The sequence below is a fragment of the Micropterus dolomieu genome, linkage group LG08, assembly GCF_021292245.1.
Source record: "Micropterus dolomieu isolate WLL.071019.BEF.003 ecotype Adirondacks linkage group LG08, ASM2129224v1, whole genome shotgun sequence".
In the NCBI taxonomy this organism is placed as follows: Eukaryota; Metazoa; Chordata; class Actinopteri; order Centrarchiformes; family Centrarchidae; genus Micropterus; species Micropterus dolomieu.
The window spans coordinates 17,470,292-17,491,358 of record NC_060157.1 but is presented as its reverse complement, the minus strand read 5'-3'; the positions used below and the strand labels follow the sequence as shown (position 1 = coordinate 17,491,358).

The 21,067-nt window shown below is 39.3% G+C and overlaps 4 protein-coding genes across 7 annotated transcripts; 2 read left to right on the top strand and 2 right to left on the bottom strand.

Annotated features, from left to right (window-relative positions):
• Positions 1–175: 175 nt before the first annotated feature.
• LOC123974741 (chromobox protein homolog 5-like) lies at positions 176–2,350 on the bottom strand. The gene is made up of 4 exons (XM_046055610.1): positions 2,198–2,350; positions 1,479–1,665; positions 880–1,105; positions 176–299 (listed from the first exon to the last, which is right to left on the bottom strand). The coding sequence occupies exons 2-4, from the start codon at positions 1,607–1,609 to the stop codon at positions 195–197; spliced, it is 462 nt and encodes a 153-aa protein (XP_045911566.1). The 5' UTR covers positions 1,610–1,665; positions 2,198–2,350; the 3' UTR covers positions 176–194.
• Positions 2,351–2,886: 536 nt separating this feature from the next.
• On the top strand, positions 2,887–6,661 carry LOC123974738 (heterogeneous nuclear ribonucleoprotein A1-like). Of its 3 annotated transcripts, XR_006825920.1 has the most exons (12): positions 2,887–3,027; positions 3,522–3,638; positions 3,756–3,902; positions 3,997–4,207; positions 4,296–4,388; positions 4,465–4,515; positions 4,627–4,680; positions 4,768–4,902; positions 4,991–5,119; positions 5,209–5,275; positions 6,455–6,503; positions 6,595–6,661. XR_006825920.1 is itself a non-coding variant. In XM_046055607.1 (11 exons), exons 1-10 carry the CDS (start codon positions 3,016–3,018, stop codon positions 5,262–5,264), a joined length of 990 nt encoding a protein of 329 aa, XP_045911563.1. In that variant the 5' UTR covers positions 2,887–3,015; the 3' UTR covers positions 5,265–5,275; positions 5,460–5,758. The 3 variants fall into 3 exon arrangements, 2 of the variants coding, with proteins under 2 accessions (XP_045911563.1, XP_045911562.1); XM_046055607.1 differs by lacking the exons at positions 6,455–6,503; positions 6,595–6,661 and adding an exon at positions 5,460–5,758 and having other exon boundaries at positions 4,296–4,373; XM_046055606.1 differs by lacking the exons at positions 6,455–6,503; positions 6,595–6,661 and adding an exon at positions 5,460–5,758.
• Positions 6,391–11,472, bottom strand: nfe2 (nuclear factor, erythroid 2). 2 transcript variants are annotated; one of them, XM_046055604.1, is made up of 4 exons: positions 11,290–11,472; positions 9,206–9,284; positions 8,963–9,100; positions 6,391–8,201 (listed from the first exon to the last, which is right to left on the bottom strand). In XM_046055604.1, the coding sequence occupies exons 2-4, from the start codon at positions 9,251–9,253 to the stop codon at positions 6,915–6,917; spliced, it is 1,473 nt and encodes a 490-aa protein (XP_045911560.1). In that variant the 5' UTR covers positions 9,254–9,284; positions 11,290–11,472; the 3' UTR covers positions 6,391–6,914. The 2 variants fall into 2 exon arrangements, with proteins under 2 accessions (XP_045911560.1, XP_045911561.1); XM_046055605.1 differs by lacking the exon at positions 11,290–11,472 and adding an exon at positions 9,510–10,238.
• A 4,958-nt stretch (positions 11,473–16,430) lies between these two features.
• Positions 16,431–20,903, top strand: copz1 (COPI coat complex subunit zeta 1). Its single transcript, XM_046056949.1, has 9 exons — positions 16,431–16,495; positions 16,995–17,063; positions 17,724–17,805; positions 17,898–17,989; positions 19,075–19,130; positions 19,248–19,325; positions 19,450–19,501; positions 19,581–19,619; positions 20,276–20,903. The coding sequence occupies exons 1-9, from the start codon at positions 16,478–16,480 to the stop codon at positions 20,321–20,323; spliced, it is 534 nt and encodes a 177-aa protein (XP_045912905.1). The 5' UTR covers positions 16,431–16,477; the 3' UTR covers positions 20,324–20,903.
• The last annotated feature ends 164 nt before the right edge of the window (positions 20,904–21,067 follow it).

Below are 21,067 nucleotides of genomic sequence, written 5' to 3'. Positions count from 1 at the left end.
TGGCATCTCTGCAGGTGCAGTGAACGGACACCAACAGGGCAGGGGGTGAACAATACATGTCTCATAATTGTAGGTAAGGTGTCTTGAAGAAAAGACATCAGTAACAATGATGCGTGTTTATAAAAAAGGAAAAAGACTTAACAAAAAGCATGAACCAAATAAATATTTTAATTTTGAGATGAATATAACAAAACCTACCACTTCATAAGAAACATGAGGTCTCCACATGAATCAGTTGCTCCAATGATCTTCTCTGGCTCAAGGCCTCTCTCAAAGCCACGTGCAACTAGAATGTCATCCTGAAAGACAACAAAAACAATTAATTTTTAAAGAAGTAGATCATGACAAATTGTGAGACTGTAAACTAACAGTGTGTGTTTACACAATGTGTCCACTGTTCTCACAATAATTCTGCCTAGGATAGAAAAACATTTTACAGCTATTAGTTTTACAGACTTTCCCCCTAGACTTAAGTAAATAGAAAAATATGAAATTCAGTCCAACCCCACTGATTCAACATTATGGTTTACTTTTTGCCAAATAAAACTAGCATGTCAATGAAAAGGTGCAATAGTGTGTCCTTGGAAATATATGAAGAGCAAAAGATGCTCTCAAAAATCCCAAAAATTAACATACAAATAATGTGCTTTTAAATCAAGAGCCAAGCTACTGTTTCTCCCAAGAGAGGTAAGCTACTTTGGAGCTCCCACTGAGCCGCACAGAAAGCATGTAAAGATTTTAACCTCACACATGCAAATAATGTATTTTGGCTGCATTACAACCCATCCTCTGCAGACTTTAAATGCAATTTTATGCATTTTGGAGGAATCATATTTCCATGTTATTCACAAAATAGAATTATTGCCAAACAATGCGTACCTCCTTCTTCTTTTTGGGCTTACTACCACCCTCCTCATCATCATCGGAGCTTCTCTTCTTTGAGCTGCTTGAGTCTTTGGAGCGTCCCAGGGAGCTTGTGTTTGATTTGCTGGCCCCACTGCTGGGTGTGGAGCTTCCACCACTGCTTTTCTTGTAGGTCTTCATGAATTCTGAAATAAGCTCAGGACAGTCCAGATTCTTCTCTGGTTCCCACGTATTGTGCTTTCTGAGGAAGATCACAGTGCAGGAAGTCAGTACCAGTATAGCCATGACTCATTGTTCACACGGTATTATTAAGTTTTCTATTTATACTTCTTGACTTTTGTACTCTTACTGTGTTTATCGATATGCACCAAATTCCAAAAGCAAGTCACTGTATGTGAAAACCTTGATATCACATGTGATGATCATAACATTATAATTTATCCTCTTTATCCATAATTTCTTGGTCTTTAAATAAGTATTTCATTTCAGCAAAAAGATGCCACCTTTGTATGTGAAACCTCAAAACAATAATCTCCAAAGTAGTATCAAATGCGTGTGATTTAAGTAAGTAACGTTGAGTTACTGGTAGGCACACTGGCAGGAATACAACTTACTCTGAGTATCCTTTCCACTTCAGGAAGAACTCAACCCTGCCTTTCACCACCCTCCTGTCCAGCACCTTCTCCACAACATATTCTTCCTCATCAGAGGATGAAGAGTCTTCTTCGCGAGACTTTTTGCCCATAGCAAAGTTTGTTGCTGAACGCTAACGTTACTCTGTCGCAGGCCAACGGCACTTCCCTGTACAGGAAAACGATAAAGAACTAACGTTAATATGAAAATCGTTTCCACAGTTCTAGCCGAGGTATATGCGGCTGTAACAGTTATATATATTAACGTTAAGCACGACCCATGCCCTTGTAGTTGCTGGTCGGTATACTTTAACCTAAGCCAATGTTAGCTAAACACTATCGTATATCAACGACAGGCATCATTTCATTGTCGTTATCCAATCTGCAACAGGCACGGCAAACAGGGGGAAAATCTTAACTAATCGGCTGGCCAAACACCTCTACTCGAAAATGGTTAATATCAAAAAGGTTACATAACGTTACCAGTAAACTTAATACGTGCACATAGCAGTGAATATATGATGTGGTGTTTGCTAAGCTACTAGCTAACCGATAGCCATGAAAGGCAAACTTACAAGTAGCATGCAAGCTAACGGTTCAACAAGCTAACGCTGGCTACCTTTGACACCGAAACGCAAATGTAGAACAATGAAGTTACTTGCAGCCACACGACGCACTTTCGTGTGTTAACTATTTCTTACCCTTCGGATATGTAGACCGCTGTTTTCGACCAGGTAACCGCAGCGATAACGCGTCTTTTGTGGACCTACGGTATGTGAAGCAACGATGGGGCTGTTTTAGCTTCTAGCCTGGATCACAAAAAGGTGCTGTGCTTCTGTGCGTAAAAAGCGCGCGTTAAAGGCGCACAATGAATGTACCCGCCCCTCGGTCAGCTGATGACCTACATATTTCGCTACCCAACATGGTTCCCTACTACCATTTACCGTTTCCTACCACGCTTATAACTTCATTGTTAAGGCGTGTTAATTGTATTACATCTGCAGTGTGGGCCTCACTGCATAGATATTAACATGTTGTATATTAAGTATCTTGGCGTCGCTGCACTGAGAAAGGCACAGATCATCCTCCACGCTCAAGTCATACATTAGAATCATTTATGCTTGGTGAACTATTGTTTTAATTTGTAATTATGTGTCTCCCTTAAGTGCATCCACGATATTAATCCAGATGTGTCAATTCTATGCACAAAACGCAATATTTGGATATATAATTCACTCACTGTGTAACATACATCACCATTTTTTTTTATCGTCGTGACGTGAAATGCACGCCTACCGTCAGGTTATTGGCCGTTAGGAGTGATTGATAGAATTTGGCCCAATCAGTATTCATTCAATGCTGACGACAAACTGCAGCGGGAACAACTAACCAATTGCTGTATGAAAGAGGTGTTTCCTTTGCTATTTATTGTACTGTTGAGGATCGGGCTAGGCTCGTCTGACGCAGATCACCTCTCCCCGGCCAGTTTACGAGAAGTCTTCAAAGATATAGCTGCAAGATGTCGAAAGATGTGAGTATTGAATTCAGAAAGCCTTTTATATGCTTCTCTTGTTTTGCGCGTCGAAACCCCCTAGTTATTCGAAGCTATTGCTGATACTAGTGCTTAATGCAACTGCGCTTTTGATCGCAGCTATAAACGTTAAGACGCCATTTTACAGCAGCTGGGCCTCGTGGCCTTTTGTTCTTGTGGCCAGCGATTTACGAAATTCAGGAGTTTAATCAATCTTGTTGCCGGTAAACTTATACATAACACAAAACCGCAGCATTAACAAACGCATGCAATTAGTATTTGCATGTTTCTGTTAATAAAAATACTATCATCCGTCTGGCCTGCTAACGTTAATGGCGGCGACGTCTCCTCCACCCTGACCCGATGTTTGATGTGTGACGCAGGATTGGATTAATGCACGACTAGTGCATTGTTAATGCTGGAGCGGTTTATTAACAATTACTAGCGAATTGAATATACCCTCATACGAGTGTATTGCTTTGTTCATTGTTTAGGTCCCACGTGAGCCGGAGCAGCTTCGCAAGCTGTTTATTGGTGGTTTGAGCTTCGAGACCACAGATGAAAGCCTCCGGGCTCATTTTGAGCAATGGGGAGGGCTTACAGATTGTGTGGTAAGTGGAAATATCTATAATAAAACGCTACTGCTTTTCGTACCCTTACCTTCATATTGGTATGCATTGAAAGCATGTGTGTGATTTACTGGAAGTAAATTGATCCGCTACCTTTAGGTTATGCGGGATCCCAACAGCAAGCGATCCAGGGGCTTTGGCTTTGTCACATACTCATCAGTACAGGAAGTTGACGCCGCCATGTCTGCCCGCCCCCATAAGGTTGATGGAAGAGTTGTTGAGCCTAAGCGAGCAGTATCAAGAGAAGTATGTGACACTTGACTTTACAAAACCGGCTCTCAGTAAATTACTTCCATGTAAATTATGGAAGTAATTTAACAGCAAATCTCTCTAATTCTAGGACTCAAACCGTCCAGGTGCCCATGTAACAGTGAAAAAGATTTTCGTGGGTGGCATTAAGGAAGACACAGAGGAGGCCCACCTGCGAGATTACTTTGAACAGTTCGGTAAAATTGAAGTCATTGACATCATGACTGATCGTAATACTGGAAAGAAAAGGGGCTTTGCCTTCGTGACGTTTGATGACCATGATTCTGTCGACCGGATCGTCAGTAAGTAATTTCTCTTGTGGATTGTACCAGCTTTAATTGTATTGGAACATGTACTGAATGTAAACACAAATTCCCCTACTCCCAACAGTCCAGAAATACCACACAATAAACTCCCACAACTGTGAAGTAAGGAAGGCCCTCACAAAGCAGGAAATGCAGACTGCGGGTATGGGAATGCGAGGTAAGCCACATTCAAACTATCCCTACAACTGGTCCTGTTCCAGAGCTAACGTGTGGTGTGTGGTGTTTTTTGTTAGGTCGCAGCAGTGGTGGAAGGCCCTATGAATACGACAGAGGCTTTAATCAGGGTAAGACTGACTGAAAAAAAAACAGTTTTGCACCCCCCCCCCTTTTTTTTTCTTTTTTTTTTTTCGTATTAGTATGTCTGAAACCTGACTTTGCATCTTTGCTTCTCTTAGGTGGCAGGGGTAGATATGGTGATGGTCCTTACAACTGCAATGGAGGCGATGGTGGTAAGTAGGAAATTTTGTCGTGTGTGTATTTATTATTTTTTTTTTTTTTTTGTTGCTTGCAAGTTACTTAAAGAATGTGTTTTGCAGGCTATGGTGGTGGCCCTGGCGGCCCTGGTGGATATAATAATGGTGGCAACCGTGGGTATAACCAAGGTTACAACCAGGGTGGCGGCGGTGGTGGTGGAGGCTATGGAGGAAATGGTTATGACAGCAATGGCTATAGTAAGTTTTGGCACCCTTTTAATAATACTACAAAACTATTCTGTGCTCAACATGTAGTTGACAAAGTTTGCTAATGATCTAATCCTAGGTAACTGCGGCGGAGGTGGTGGTGGTGGAAATACCTATAGTAACATGGGCCACTACGACCCCCAGGCCTCCAACTTTGGCCCAATGAAGAACAACTTCGGCGGTGGTGGTGGTGGCGGCAGGAACTTCGGTAAGACGGAGACAGCAGATGACTGCATGTATACTGTCCGGTCTATCCTTTTGCATACTATGAACCAAGAAGTCCTTGTTTGCTTCTAGGGGGCTATGGAGGGGGCTCAAACAATGGTGGATATGGCCGTCCAGGACGATTCTGAAATGTGAAGTGGTAAGTACTTGAAGGCATGCCTAAACTACTTTTTTCTTTTTTTTTTTTTTTTGGCATCATAAACCCAGAGTTTGTAGTTGCAGGGACTCGTTAAGTGTAGATAACATTAAAAAAAATCACTCTGGATCTTAGGTCATACAAAGTCAGTGCACAGTTAACAATGTTGTTCCGTATTGTTCAACAGGACTGAGTACTTAGGAGAGGAGAGCAAGGAGAGGAGAGCGAAGTGACAGGGCAGCTGCAGGTTTACCTCCTAAATCTGCTCAGCCAAACAGTTGTGGCAGGTTACAGCTGCTGCAAGAAGAGATGTACAGTAGATAAATCATGGAGGGTCTTCATTTAAACGTGTTTCTCATCAATGTGTTTCTGGAAAGCAAGCATTCCAATAAGGTTTTATGTCGATTTTTCTTTAAGTCTGGTTTTTATTTGTAACTGCATCAAATCAAGCTGAAATAAAGCATCTTTCAGTTTTTTTTAAAAAAAGTCTTGTTAGCCTCTTTAGTGGTTTGGGAAAGGGAATGTTTACTACGAGATGGTGCACGAAGTGGGAGTGAGGGCCACTTTGACGTTGAAGAGTTGGGAAAGGCTCACTTCCATGAGATGATGGGAGAAGCACTGCACTAGTCACCACATACTCCTTGAGTAAATGTATCTACAAATAAAATATTAAAGAATAAGGAGTGGTGCACATTCATCAAAGTGCATCGCATGGTACAGACTGTACCCTGAGTTCTGCAAAGATCATCTGGAGGATGCTAGCTTACATGCAAAGTCTTTGAGGCTAGCCATGGAAGCCAGCTGAGGGAGAGAAGTAGCAAAACCATCGCCAGGATCATTGAAGCAGGGGAGAGTGAGAACAGAAGCCTGAGGCTAGTTGGCAGCAGCTACCAAAGGGCTTAAATGCTGTCTGTAGGTAAGACCAGACTTCTCAACTACTGATAGTATGTCTTGCTTTTGTCATGTAGCTGGTAGTGAGTTGTGTAGCCCAGTAATGATGTAACACTCTCTTGTGCAAACAAGTTTTGTTATGACTTAACCCAATGTTGACTGGTAAAATTGACCTCCTAATTGTGCATAGAGGTCCTACAACATATTGCATGCTGTGAACAGAAATGAAGACACTTTATTTATTTTATTTAAAGTTTGCATTTTACTTATTTGGTGTTTTCTGCTTTCTAGGTAACTCAACACGTGGGCTCAAAACCCTGACATCATTTCAGTGACAATGGTACAAATCAACACCCTGCACATGACTTCCCACCCAAAGTGTGTTGTGTTTGTTTTTTTAAATGTATTTTAATTTCATTCTGTTTTCACAGGTTTGCTGAAACAATCATTCGGGTGCTGAAGACTTTATAAGTTTTTAATTAAAGACTGCTGTGCAGACTGTTTTACTTTTTTTTTTTTTTTTTTTAATAAAGTATATATATTTTTTTTATAAAGCACTCTTGTCCTATCATTCAATTGCAAGACCATAAAAAATGTATACATGAAAGTATGGCAAGTCTAACAGGAGCGTTTTAAGTCAAACCCACATGAACTGAACATGTAACTTCCAGCCAGTTAATTTACTTGTAGTTGGCACAATCAGGCACTACCTTCTGTAGGAGTGTTAAACAATTGGACTGTCTCCAATTCTTCAGCATTGATCGCTCTTTTGCAAAGTTGTGTGAGGTACCAAGTAAATTTTACCATCAGGTGTCTGCTGTAGGGAGTATTCATCTATTGAATATGGTTGTCCATTTTCATCTCTTAAATGAGAAAATACTTCTGAATAGAGGTCTGCAAGGCGACATTTAATAAAACCCAGGCTGTGCTGGAACTCTCGCCTTTCCTGCGCTAAGTGTGCTCTCTGGGCCTCGAGTTGGTTCAGTTCTTTTTCAAGGTGAATTATGCTCTCAAGCTTCCTTTTCCTGCAGTTCTGAGCTGCCACCTTGTTCTTCCCCCTCCTTCTGATGTCCCTGACCAGTGCCAGTTGAGTATCAGTCAGAGTATACTGTGTCAGGAGCTCATTGAAGTCATCCACAGGCAGATTAATAATCTTTTCCATTGGGAATGGGATCTTCAAAGCTAAGGCCCGGCGCTCATCTCTGCTCAGTGGAGGATGAGTGGAGACGCTCGCTCGCGGTTTTGTATACATGTTATGCTGAGAGCTCCCTCTGCTGGACACTCCAGAGTCAATGTACAGGTTGCTCAGAGCAGCAGACTGACCCTGCTGTTTCACTGACCAAGGAGTTGGAGCATTAGGTTGTGTGTGAGATAAAGAGGGTGGGGGTGAAAAATAAGACTGCTGTGCACCTGAGTGTAAATATGAGTGAGATTGACTCTGGTAGTCCATTGAGTAATGGATGTGTGCTCCTCTGCTGTGCTCAGTCATGCTGTCTTGTTCACTGTCACCATATGTCGTGCATATGTCTACACTCTGGTAACCTGGTGCACCGCCAACAGGATTATCTGGGGAGGCCAAAGGTGGACTAGAACCCAGAGACAGACCAGAGTCCGACTCCAGATCATCAGCTGAGCGAGCGTGCAAACTCTGTCCATGTATAGTCCACAGCATGTGCCGACTCAGACCCTGAGAGAGACAAGCGTTGGCCCTCCTGTGCCCTTGACTGGTACCTGACATGTTCATCTGTTCCCTAGGAGCCATGAGTGTTGGCTGCGTGTGTGAAGAGACTGGGAGCATTCTTTGATTGAGCTGAGATTCAGAGTGTCCGTACATTGCCTCTGCGTTGCTGCCCATAGGATGACAGATAGGCACCTCTTCGGAATAACATCCGTCATAAGTGTTAGCAGTGCCGAGCACACAAGCCGCAGGAGGAGGCTCAGAATGGGACTGAGCCATCCCATATCCTCCTATAGGGACCATGGGCTCCATGGTTTGGTACTGTGTTGTTTCATAGGAGCCTTCGCCAGGGACTTCAAACTATAGTGACAAAAACAAAAGGGGCATATCCAGTTGTGACATGTCACATCAACAGCAATAAAATGATTGAAGGCCATTACTAAATTTACAAGACCTCCGTGTTAATTAGAACAGTGTCTTTTTCACAATTCATCTGATTCACCCTAGAACACTCTTTGCCCCCACTTCAGCATGCCACCCATTGCCTATGAAGGGCGCTCATAGATGTGATCAGGTTTCACCTGGAAACAGATGGCTATTGTGCAGTGCAGGGGGCCACTAGCAACATACAGCACTTGCCCCCTCTCACAATCCCTTCATCCTGCCATCACTCAAATGGACCATTGTTGCCTTCCTCAGCTGAGTGTGTGTGAGCTTTTCAACAGTTAGCATCAGATGAAAATATGTATCTATTCCATCAGAATGAAACATATTCTGTTTATTTCCATTTATGAACCACATTGTAACTGTTGTGTTTCATGCTACTGAGAATAACACACCTTTGTCAGTGTTTAAAATGTATTTATAATATGCATCTCTGCTGGGGTTGCTATAGTCCTTGGTGAGTTTGGAGCCCAGAAAATCATAAAAAAGTGATTTATAACATGTGTGCGTTTGTTAAAAACAATATAACCTGCACAACCATGAAAATGCAGCATACGGTATTGTTATGACATCTACAGTAAATTGGTGTATCTCAGATAAGACTCATAGCATAGTAACATTTTGCAATAAAAATACGTTTTGTTTTTTAAAATAGTGTGTCAGTGCTAAAGAGTCACCTGCAGTTCTGTGATGGCCATCAACTCCTGAAAAGCCACATCAATATCTGTGTCCTGAGGAGCTCCATGAGACCTGGCTCCAGGGAGATTAGTTGACATGGACACTCCCCCACACAGCCTGCCTGGAGTGGCTAAAACCTTGTAATAGAAAAGAAAATGATTGCTGTTAAAAACCTCGTTCATAATATCAGTCTGTTTTAGGCATGGTTACGTTGTGTTGAGCTGTGTCTGTAGCAGACCTACCTCACAGGTTCTCCTCAAAGGGAGAACATAGTTGGCTGTTGAACACATTCAGGACCGGCTCTTGTTGCAAAAAACCAACCTGGTGGGGACACAGAGCAGCAGCAGAGTTCTTATCACCTACCTCGCCTCTACACTTTGACACAACCGCAAAGAAGAAGTAAAAAAAAAACCCACATTCACACTAAGTTTCTGTGAACCATTAACATCACACCTTCTAACACACATTTGTAACACATACAGTACATAACATATCTGTAGACCTTCCAGTGCTAAATAGATGACTATTTGGGTGTTGTGTAGGTACTTTTGGAGCTCATGAAGGGGATCAGTTCAGTTGAGTTGACTCCTCCCATCAGCTGTCCCGGGGTGCAGCTATGCCAACCCCTGATAAGACAATCTGCGGGAAAACAGCGTGCTCTACAATACAGACTGGGGCCTGATGGCTGCTTTGGAAAATTTGTTATATTGCTGTATGTTGGCAGTGTTCTTTAAACCGTTTTGACTAAGCTCTAACAAGTAGGCATTATTTTAAAGTTTTAGCATCTACAACTTGTATGGAAGTTGTAGTAAGTATATCAGAATTTAAATCTTTCAACACACAACTGAAACAGTGTCTTAAACAATGACAAAGATGTGAACCCTCAGTAACCTTTGAATTGATCCACTTGTCACCTGTATGCTTACATACTGTGCATTGATACTTATACACACACGTGCGCATTTACATCAGTACATACATGGTCTTGTACAATACATACACACACATAGATACACATAAACAATCTGTTTTATTTGTCCTGTTGATGTTATTACCAAATCTGAATGCTTGTTTAGATGGTTTAAGTAAAAGCCTAACTAGGGATGGGGCTGCAGACACCCTATATCGAATGCATCTGTATTCCCCCTGTTAAATAAACTAACAAATAAATCAATAAATGGTATCAGTGAATCTTCCTTATATACATTGATGTGGGTAATTCAAATACTTTAATGTGTGGGCTAGAATTACTATTTTATCCTCGGCCTTCAAAGCAAAAAGGTTACTTTAATAACTTGCACATGTTCCATTCCTAATACAGTTTTGATTCAATAAATATTTTTGAACAAGCAGGAGTCCTCATATCAATAGATGTAACAAGTGATGTCACCAAATAGCAGCCTAAAGCTACTCCACTGACAATAATACAGAAATTACTTGGTTGTTATGACACGGCCTGCAGTCAGTGTCTGGGCAAAGTTAATTCAAATTAAAAAGTTGACCAAAAAAAAGTTATCAGAGTCAGGCAAATTGGAGGCTGTGCAACACTGAGGTGTCACAGATTATATTCTTGTTTCAATGAGTTTAAGTCTAAATAATGTAAAAAATAAATAATTTAATGGTCTACATCTCAGATCTTAACAAAAATGTATTCTTGCAAAATGTGGTGTATTTCAGTATAATTCTTTCCAATGATTCTACTTCATAATTGTGTAATCCATGAACAGGGTAATCTTTAATCCTTTTTAATCTGAATTATGTGTCTAATTTCCTCGTACTAACCTTCGTGCATTGCATTTGTAATATTGTTTGTTATTTCGCTGGGAGCTGTATGTGCAATCATCTGTCATGTGTGAATAATTTTGTAATGTTTAGTGGTTCTGAAACATGGAGTTATAAATATTCTATCCTGTTATAACGGGTGCTGTGTTTGTGGTAAATTTCTTAAGGCTGTTTCCTTTGCTGTAAGGAATCATAATTCACTGTCAGCACTCAAAACTCTATTCACTGGTTCAGTCAGTAAAACACAGGGGTTGACAAAACAGAGTCAAATTAAATCAGCAAGACTAAACTTCTAATAAAATTGAATCTGAGTTATTAACTGTATTCGTTACAACTTAAATGAATGGAAGTTTCAGCACCAATATAATTACATTCTTCAATAGTTTTACTTTGTTACATGATGATGCATAATGTCATGTTATCTGAAGTAGACTGCAATAAAGACTTAATTCGAGTGGGAACATTGTAACCTCTCAGCATAGCTTTGCAATAGAATAAAGAAAGATCTGACAAATCAGTAGAAGGAAGATGTGAATGAACATACCTGACCAACATTCTCTGCTTCTTCAACAGGGGAAGAATAAAAAAAAAAAAAAAAAAAAAGCTTCAGATGTTAAGCACAATCCTGGTGGTAAGAAGAAGAAAAAAATGAGTAAAAGGAGATTATGTTCTTTTTCACATAGCTTGTCCTGCTGCTCACTTTTAACAGATCACAAGAAGTAAAACACACGAGGCCTCTTGTCCTATCTCTCATTCAAGTCTGTCTCTCTCTGTTCAGCTACACATACGGCCACCGACATAAATGGGATGGCTCTGTGCAGACAAACGCAATCTTCCTGTAAAGCACCCACACCACTTTTTTTTTGCCCTCTTGTATCCTTAATAGCACACTTGCACCCCAACCTCCAAATTTCCCTTTTGCCCACACGACAAACCACAAACCAACAGTCTGGCATACACCACAACAATCATTCTGTCAGTCCACATAGAAGTAGGTAGATGTTTACAAATTTAAAACAAACCTGTAAGCAATTTTGATTCTAATTATGTAATGACAAGAAACGATCAGATTAAACAACTAAAAGTGAGTGAAAACTAGCCGGATGGTTGTCTCTGTGCTGGCCAAACCGTACAAGTAGGTCCTTTCAAATCTTCCCAAACGAAAGGTATGAGGATTGTGATGTGGAGCACCTGGAGTCAGAGCCGGCATTGCAGTGAGGGCCCTGTTCAAGGCAAGCAGGGGTGGGTTGGTGGCAGGATTGAGACTTAGTTTAGTGGGGATGGAATGCACACCCTCCGACAGGTAAGAAAGACTACATTGTTCCTCTATCTGGCAGAGCAACCGCCAAGGGAGAGAGAGGAGCAGGGGGAGAATGGAGGGGAGCGTGTCTTACATAGCAAGTGACCATTAAAATCCCTCACAAAAAAATCCCCTCATTGCCCAGATCAGAAGCACTGCGAGCAGTGAATTCACAAAGGCTGTGTTATGTAGAACTGCTCTATTGTGCAACGGCTTCTAAACAATTACTGATAGAGATATTGCATATTTATTGTTCCATGTGCCTATTTATTATGGACAGTGATATATAACAGTCTGTCCCTGTGTCACTGATGATTTCAAAAATAATCTGCATCACCTGAAATATTCAAGACCCTTCATAGTCTGTAAAAGTCCCCCTACTGCTTCCATTGTGTACAACATAGTGGATAGATTTAAATTTTGCATTTGTTGATGATACATATGATGGACACACTGAAATATGTGTCTGTCAATTCAGCTACATGAGACGACTACATGGGTTACAGCCTTGTATATATTCAAAATAATCGCTGCAAAGTCTCTGTAAAATAAGCAGATGCAAATGCATGTTCGTAGAATTACATGAACATGAGGGATCCCCAGAAAAGTCTGCAGTCGTTGCACCTAAGTGTGCAACAAAATGTAAGCTGTGTATTGAACTAAGCACGGAACTACATAGAATTTTGTTTTCTCAGAAGCGCAAAGGCGAAAACAGATGTCACAATCACTTTCGTCCTTGCTATGCAGCGGGTGAATTAGCTTTTAACACATCGTGAAACAGAAAACAATGTGAATTAGAGTAGAAACAACTCTGTTAAACTTCACACAAGTGTACCCACACAAAATAAGTGTACACACCTTCAGTCAATTATTCGTACAAAATAATATTGCACTTATAACCTCTTTACTATTAACACGCGTGATAAATTGAATAACCTAAAAGGTGATCTTTGTTCAGCTTATTCTGATTCTTCAAGGATGACATTTATAAAACAATTATACAGAAAAAAGGAAAGGGGAGTAGAATTTTTTTATAGCTGGTAAAATATTCTATATATATAATATATATATGTGATTCGCAGTAGCATTACACTTTACACATTAAAAAGATAAAGGTCTTTTTAGGCATTGGGATTTTTAATTATCCAAGAACACAAAGGGTGTGTTTAGGGCTAGTATTAAACAAAAACGGAGTTAATACTTTTAGTAAGGCACTGTATATTGAAAAACCATGAGAACATGTAGGGTTTTGCCGGCCCATTACAATATCACATCCCACTGAGACATAAATCCTAATGTTTTCTCTGTCATTGTTCTAAGATGGAAAAAGTAGGTGGCTGACAGAGTCAAGAAAGGTGAATGTCTACCAGGAATCAAAGAAGGGACTTCCCAACCCGAGTTCCTAGCACCCAGCCCCTGACTCAACCACTGCCACAGCGTGCCAGAAAGCACCCTGTTATTACTGCGACCACAGTGGTTTTGAATCTGGACACAGTTCCCAGGTCAACGCCCACGTTCCCTGTTTCTGTTTGTTTGCTTCAATTAGTCTTTGACATCTCTGCTTTCCAGCTTGTCTGAACCTCTCAGGGATGTGAGCCTTTTCTTATTGTGCACCTCAGTGCGACGAACTACACCGCTTCAAAAATAGACCGGACATATTGGCTGGGAAGTGCCCACAGTTGACTCACTCAGGCTAAAATTCTCTTAATGAGCATTGCATTTTTAACTAGGGTGTGTTAAATCTAATTTGGAATTAATGGTTAAACATACATGTTCATGTGTTGTTTCCCCACCACTACTATGTGTCATGGTGTTACCATGGCATTTTCATTTATTCATTAAAGATGGAGGAATGTGGCATCTTTGGTTTTGTTTTAACATCCAGAAAGCTGTATCAGACATGAGCGGAAAAACCACCTCACTGCTAAACAAAATGAATGTGTGCCTTGGGTTGTGGTATCAAAAAGTGAATATTTTTGGAGCTAGTTTCTGGGAAAGAAAAAAAGAAATAGAAAGGGCAGATGGAGTATAATTATTTCTTATATTAATCAACTACCTAGTTGTTATCTTGATCGGAAATGCAAAAAAATAAGGACATGCTACTACATTTTCAATTGTTAACTTTAATAAAAAACAACACTGCAAATACAGGGAACATATCAATGGCTATATGTACAATGATTAATTGTGGTGATATGCGGACTTGTACTCAACTTAAAAAGGGTTTGTGAATTTGATCCACCTACTTGTATGTATGTATTCTGTTTGGATGATATTCAATTTCACATAATGGCCTAATCCTATTGTGGACAACATTAAAGATGAACATTTATCATCTTTTTGAATGAGCAGGATGTGAAATGATCTTTATCCACTTCAGACCAACTGTAGATGTAGTTATAGAAATGGGATTCAGAGATAACCTTTCCATACCTTAAAATGTCTGTCACGATGGTCACACATTAGAATTACCTGAAACAAAGCAAATGAGGAACCTGAACCTGCACCATCATTCTTCTGAATGTCTCAATCAGGCCTGCGCTTATCTCAAGATGTTAGATCAAGATAATGTTTTGTAACAACAGTATTGGATTTCTTAATTATTTTCTGATGTTTTTTCTTTTTTTTGCCCCCCTTTTTATTTTTACATAACTGGTGTTGGAAAATGGAATAACAAGAAACAAAACAAAACACAGAAATACGTATTTTGTGTTTGTGTGAGAGTATATATATAGGTAACTGTATACATGCGATTAGGCCCATGTGTTCATAATGATGAATGTCAAGGCTGGTTGGTAATACAGACACAGAGAGGGAAGGTAGGGAAAGGAGGATGTTGGTTGGCGGAAGCTCTGCTTAACGCTGATAAAAGGAGCACTTGGTTCTTAGGAAGGGAACTGCTAACTGCTGTGGTTGCTGGCATAAGCTGAGGAGAGGGGAGCAGCCCATACTATCACATTACTTTATTCTCTCTACTTATTGCTATATTATTAATTTCTACTTTTTAATCCTTGTGAGCAACATATGTGACTAATAGTTAGATGGTAAATATTTGCTGAACTTGAACAGGAGATTATTGTGCTTCAGTCATGCCTTATTCTTTAAGGCCCTTCAACTATGAAATATAGTAGGTGCACATATTTTTATAAAACTTATTTAAAATAAATGATTAGTTTGGTTCCATTTTTAAGTCCTTTTATATTTATCATTATGAACTTTTTGTATTTTCATTCATCATTCAACTTTAATTTATCACCATCACCAACTCTGCTACAATCATCACATTGATGGTTTTCAAATAGGCAACATAAATATATAAATGTGCTCGATTTCCAACATGAGATGGCATGACAATGAAATCTGAAAATATATTAACCTGTAAGTATGAGCTAGTCCAAGGCAGCACGCTGTTTCCTCTCCAGTCTGGGTAATTTTGAAATCTTAGTGGCTGAATTGTGTAAACATAGTGCAGTATTGCAACATTTCATCGTTTACCCACAGTGCTGTTATGAATGTATGTCAAAATAGTTTGTATCTTTTTATCATACACTTTTTTTTTTTATTAAAGTTCAACAACTGTAAACAATTTTCTTTCAAAGCTGTGCATCTTCCAGTATTATTTGAACCTCAAGCCCAAAAATATCTTACAGTAAAGCCAAACAGTGATGTCATTTATGGAGTGAGATAGAGGGAAATCCCCATCAGCCTGGATTTCCAAATGCTTCCCAGAAGTAGGAACTAAGATAATTGGGGTTGGTTAAATGTAGGAGGATCCTGAAAAAAGATGTTGATGAGTACAACCAAGCTAAACTTGCTTGTAAATTAGAGATATTTTGTTAACATGCAATGCTATAAAAATACACTGCCTTCAGTCACAAAATGTATAATGATTCATAATAATAATTTGGTTTAACTTACAGTAGGCCTACCCATGGTAGAGACTTGATCTCTAAAATGACCGTCAGTGGTTGGCCTACTGTATGTACTTCCTTAAAATATGTAGAAAAGAGTCCCTAAAAGATGGGGAATTACTTCTGGGAATTACAGAACAGATGAACATTGATAGATGTTATAATAAATGTTATCATATATTAGCATAGAATAACAGAGATAAGGTTTGTGGAGAACATACAATGTTTGACTTTACCTGAGGGATATTCTCATGTTGCAACTTTCCCCACTGAAGGGGCTAATGTGTTACATATGCTGCTGGGTCTGAATCTAGGCTGCTTTCTGGTCAGCCATGTCATATCACTTTCAGCTTAAATGAAATGTATTTTCTTTCCTGGCTCCGCGCCTTGTACTGAACGGCCCTTTGCCCTGTACGCGCAACGCAGTATACTGCGTCAGCCAATAGGAAAGAGCCTCATTCACTGTACGTGTTACGTAGCCTACTGCTAGCCTTCTAGCTGGTTTGCTAACAAGAAAGAAGATGGATTCTCCCATTCTGGTAATATTAGCACATGTATTCATTTGATGCAATATACGTGTCGTTTAAGTTTCAGGTATAAGTACTTCACATAACCATATGTTGAGGATTGTTTCTTGAAACGTAGCGAAAGGTGGTAATTCTGCTATCGAGTTTTAACGCGACATGGACTAACAAACGTAAACGGGAGGGCTGTGTTGGCTAACCAGCTAACGTTAGCCTCATAGAAGTTGGCTTGGCGTGTATGTGTTTGTTGGTGATGTGGAAGTGTCATGTCTTCCTTTTGACTTGGCGTAGAAGCAAACATTTCAAATACTCACAACGGGTTGCGCGTGTTTCAATGATACCATGTTAGCGGCACTGCCTTGTCAGAGTTTGTTGTTACGAGTTCATTAACGAGCATTAAGTTGGATATAACTAATGTTTGATCATTTCAGTCACTGATTAAGTTAATGAGTGACATCCACATGATACTTTCGTAAATAAAAAAAAAAGTGCTTTATGTCTTCTACCATAACAGGAACCATCCCTGTACACTGTCAAAGCAGTTTTGATTCTGGACAACGATGGCGACAGGCTTTATGCCAAGGTATGATTAAGTACAGCAAAATGAATTGGTTAAACCTTTCTGGAGAATTTGCTAACTGAACTGAAAGGGTAACCTTGGTGATATTCTATATATTTCTTTTGAACACCAGACTAAAATCAACAACAAATTTACCCTACTAACATGTATTGTCTCTAGTCAAACCCTAATATTGCTTATTACTCTGTGCCATAGACCGCCATTGCTGTCCAAAAAATATTAAAACATGTTAAAGAGCCACACAGCTGTACTGGGTGATATTTTGTATTTGTACCATGAATGTGGGCACTGCCATTTCAGCAGATTTTCACAATGCTGTAAATAAAATACTCACTAGTGCACCACATTTACGGCTGAAAATAGTCCCCAATAAACGCACTATTTTCTTCTTAGTGAAGAACAATTTCTAAGACATTGCAGAGTTGTATTGGGTCATTTCTCCTTGTTAAAGGAGAGTGAGTGCTGCTGATCAGCTGAGGAAGTTGGAGAGTATTGAAATACTAATAATGCACTGTTGGTTTTTGTCTTTTTATTGCATTATATTGAAGAAAAATGTTGAATATCACCAGCCTTTAATCAAAATTAAAACTTGTCCAAGTGTATTGTGAGTTAAATTTATATATCTGCATATAATAACGTCTTCACTTTAAAATTCATCTACAGTATTATGACGATACATACCCGACAGTGAAGGAGCAGAAAGCCTTTGAGAAGAACATATTCAACAAAACACACAGGACGGACAGTAAGATGTGTTTACCATATTAAAGACAGCCACTTTTCCCCACCTCAGTACATGTCTAACAACATGCATGGTTGTTTTTTGTGTGTCCTTAGGTGAGATAGCGTTACTCGAGGGCCTCACTGTTGTCTACAAGAGCAACATAGACCTCTTTTTTTATGTGATTGGAAGTTCCCATGAAAACGAGGTAAGCCTAATTTGAGGATTTTGTAATGAATCATAAATAAATAAGAGTTGTAGCCCAACTATTCAGCAATAAGCAAAGTCACACAAACATAAATCTACCAAAAGTGTTAGTTATCCCACCCTGTCTCATACAACTACAACTATTGATAGCTTCCCCGGTGTAATATATTCCAAAGCCCTAAAATACTTACAGGCTTCAACCGATGAGTCTTCATTTTGTGCAGTCCATTCTTTAGTTTACATTTTGCAGTCATGTAACTTTTTCACCAACTGCAAATTGGTGTCAGAATGACTTGTGTGGCCCGCTGTCACAAGTGATCTTGCACTTGCATTTGAACCTATTTAGAGGTGAAGTTCGGTTACATGGTACATCTACATGTCATTCTTCGTGGATTTTTTAATTATCATTTTTATGTGTGTGATTTTGTTTATTTCCAATTGAAGATGACATTTATATAGACATATGTTCAGATCAAAAATAAATAGCCTATTTGACCTATCATACAGATTTAAATTTCATAGCAATTTCTCAACAACAGAATGACCTACTTTAAATGAATCCTAGTTGTTTTTGGCTTTAACGTAACTAGCAAATTTATTCTCTTTTAAGCTATTTCCTCAAAAGAGTTTTGCCTCACTCGTAGATTTTTATGGGTTTATTTGTGACATGAATATTGTTGCATACAGTTTATGTTGCTGTAGATCAATGTAAACTAATCTGTCTATATTTAGGTTTTTACAGATTTAAATAATATTTATGATTACAATATTTAATTTTTATATTTTACAAAAATTAAATGCATGTAAATAAAATAACTTCATCCATTGTATTTTTATTTGTACACTTGATGTTTGTTGTTTATAACCTAACACTGGTTTAGCACCTGCACAGATGGATACCAAGTTTGGCGTATATAGAAAATAGAAGAAAAATATGCCTTAAGGTCCAAAAAAATGTTGTCAACACCATACTGAGTGATAACTCACATGTTGTTTTCTGAGTGATTTTATTCCAGATGATAAAAAAACAAGGTGGGCTCATAAGACATAACAGATTCTAACAACATATTATTTTATTCTCAACAGCTAATGCTTATGGCTGTTCTAAATTGCCTTTTTGATTCGCTCAGTCAGATGTTGAGGTACGTTTTGGCAGCTGTTATTCATTGTTTAAAACTTGAACAAATCTACAAATCCTTTTCTGGTGTGTAGAAAGTTAAGCCTGTACATGATATTTTGTTTTTTTTGTTACTCTGTAGGAAAAATGTTGAGAGGAGGGCTTTGTTGGAGAATATGGAGGGGCTCTTCCTGGCTGTGGATGAAATTGTAGATGGGGGGTAAGTAACAATTTAGTTGTATCTTTTAACTAAGTCATCTCTTGTTAAAATGACTGCAGTGTGTTAGTGCAGCATTTTGTCTCTGGGATTTACTGTCTGTCTGTCTCTTTGCTGCCTCCTGCAGGGTGATCCTAGAGAGTGACCCGCAACAAGTCGTGCACCGTGTGGCTCTCAGAGTAAGCTCCTCTCCGAAATATTCAACACAGTTTAATGTTGGTTGTGTCAGCAGTAAAGATAACATAATTGTTCCTTTAGGGGGATGATGTGCCTTTGACAGAGCAGACAGTCACACAGGTGAGAAAAACATTCCTTGCTCCTCTCTCTGCTATAAAGTTTAAAAGCTCCATTAGATTATTGACTGTTAAAACTCATTACTCAGAACCTATGAATACAAGGGCATTGCTATAGCATCATTCTCCTCTACTCCTACTTTGTTACTCGCTCCTAGATTGTCATATATTGCATTGTCTTCAATGCATGGCAGTGTACATAACATTAATTATTCAGTAGTAAGGCAGCAGGTAGCCAACGGTGGTTCCTTTTTTTTGCCTGTGTGTGAGCTCCTCTTGATTAATGTTGTCATTTAAGAGGCCTGAGACTGGCTACCGTCATCCTTCTTCTGGCCATGATTAATGGCTGTCCCCAATCCCCATACTTTATGGTTATGATTCGGCTTTCATTCAATGAATTAAGATGATTAATTAGACTCTTCATTTACTCGTTCACCCTTCTTTTTTGTTCTGTTTTTTAACAATTATATGTAACTTTTTCTTACCATTCCTCCCTTTAACATCCTCAACAAGATGCCACTCGTTTTTCCATTTGTTTTATTTTATAGTGTTTTCCTTGTGGGGTTATCGCATACTGTAGCCATGATTTAATACTGGCCACTTCAGTTGATGTTTGGTGTTGGAGCGATCTGCTTGGTCAAACCTAGTTCTCTTCCACAGGTTCTCCAGTCTGCCAAAGAACAAATCAAGTGGTCGCTTCTGCGATAGTGAACATACCAGTGAGCCGCTGTTCAGCCCAGTCTTCATGGCACTGATCCACACATTCTCCCTTTTGACTGATTTCCACTTCGTCAATCAAAGCTGTAAGGAGTACCAGTGGCTGATCCAGTCACACTCCTAGGACTGCTGCTTGACAAATTTTTTTTCTCCTTTATTCTTTTTTGCACAGGCTTCTGTTGTATGACATACTCAACATGAGGATAAGATAGGGTGTACATTCCAGTTTCAGAGCTGTCCTGTTTTGTTTTGTTTGTTTTTTCATTATAGTACCTGGGTGTTTATTAAACCAGCGTATCTGTCTATAAAAAAAAAAAAATGATAAACCTCATTGTAGCCTGTGGCAGCATTCCATGTGTCTTCTTGAACAACAATTTAATCCTGTTTGACAGCGCCCTGTCATCTCCTCTGGTCGAAGTATTAAGGCACTATCACTTCATTTATGTGAATATTGTGATTAAAAAGTGTAGTTCTGTAGTCATACTACTGATCGCCAAGGTATGTTTTGAATATACTTTGGGGATCTTCCATCATCAGATACTTTTAATAAATGTTGACACTGGTATGTGAACAGCTGTGGTATGTCGAACACTAACTGCTGCACACTTCACCATTGTTTTAAGAAATGTCACCCACAGCGTAATAATCATGAACTATAGGCCAACTTTCATAGCATTAAAATGATTTGTCATACTTATTTAGCAGGCTTTTAAGAGTTAGTGTTTCCTTATTTCA

Excerpts from the sequence above, each read along its gene's own strand:
- LOC123974741 (XM_046055610.1), bottom strand. The coding sequence starts at position 1,609 with ATGGGCAAAAAGTCTCGCGAAGAAGACTCTTCATCCTCTGATGAGGAA. Across the intron at positions 1,106-1,478 it reads AAGTGGAAAGGATACTCAGA|AAAGCACAATACGTGGGAAC; the intron begins GTAAGTTGTATT and ends GATCTTCCTCAG. Across the intron at positions 300-879 it reads AGCCCAAAAAGAAGAAGGAG|GATGACATTCTAGTTGCACG; the intron begins GTACGCATTGTT and ends GTTGTCTTTCAG.
- LOC123974738 (XM_046055606.1), top strand. Across the intron at positions 3,903-3,996 it reads AGCGAGCAGTATCAAGAGAA|GACTCAAACCGTCCAGGTGC; the intron begins GTATGTGACACT and ends CTCTAATTCTAG. Across the intron at positions 4,903-4,990 it reads TTATGACAGCAATGGCTATA|GTAACTGCGGCGGAGGTGGT; the intron begins GTAAGTTTTGGC and ends ATCTAATCCTAG.
- nfe2 (XM_046055604.1), bottom strand. The coding sequence starts at position 9,253 with ATGTGTTCAACAGCCAACTATGTTCTCCCTTTGAGGAGAACCTGTGAG. Across the intron at positions 9,101-9,205 it reads CTTTGAGGAGAACCTGTGAG|GTTTTAGCCACTCCAGGCAG; the intron begins GTAGGTCTGCTA and ends TTCTATTACAAG. Across the intron at positions 8,202-8,962 it reads TGGCCATCACAGAACTGCAG|TTTGAAGTCCCTGGCGAAGG; the intron begins GTGACTCTTTAG and ends TTGTCACTATAG.
- copz1 (XM_046056949.1), top strand. Across the intron at positions 19,326-19,449 it reads GATGAAATTGTAGATGGGGG|GGTGATCCTAGAGAGTGACC; the intron begins GTAAGTAACAAT and ends TGCCTCCTGCAG. Across the intron at positions 19,620-20,275 it reads CAGAGCAGACAGTCACACAG|GTTCTCCAGTCTGCCAAAGA; the intron begins GTGAGAAAAACA and ends TCTCTTCCACAG.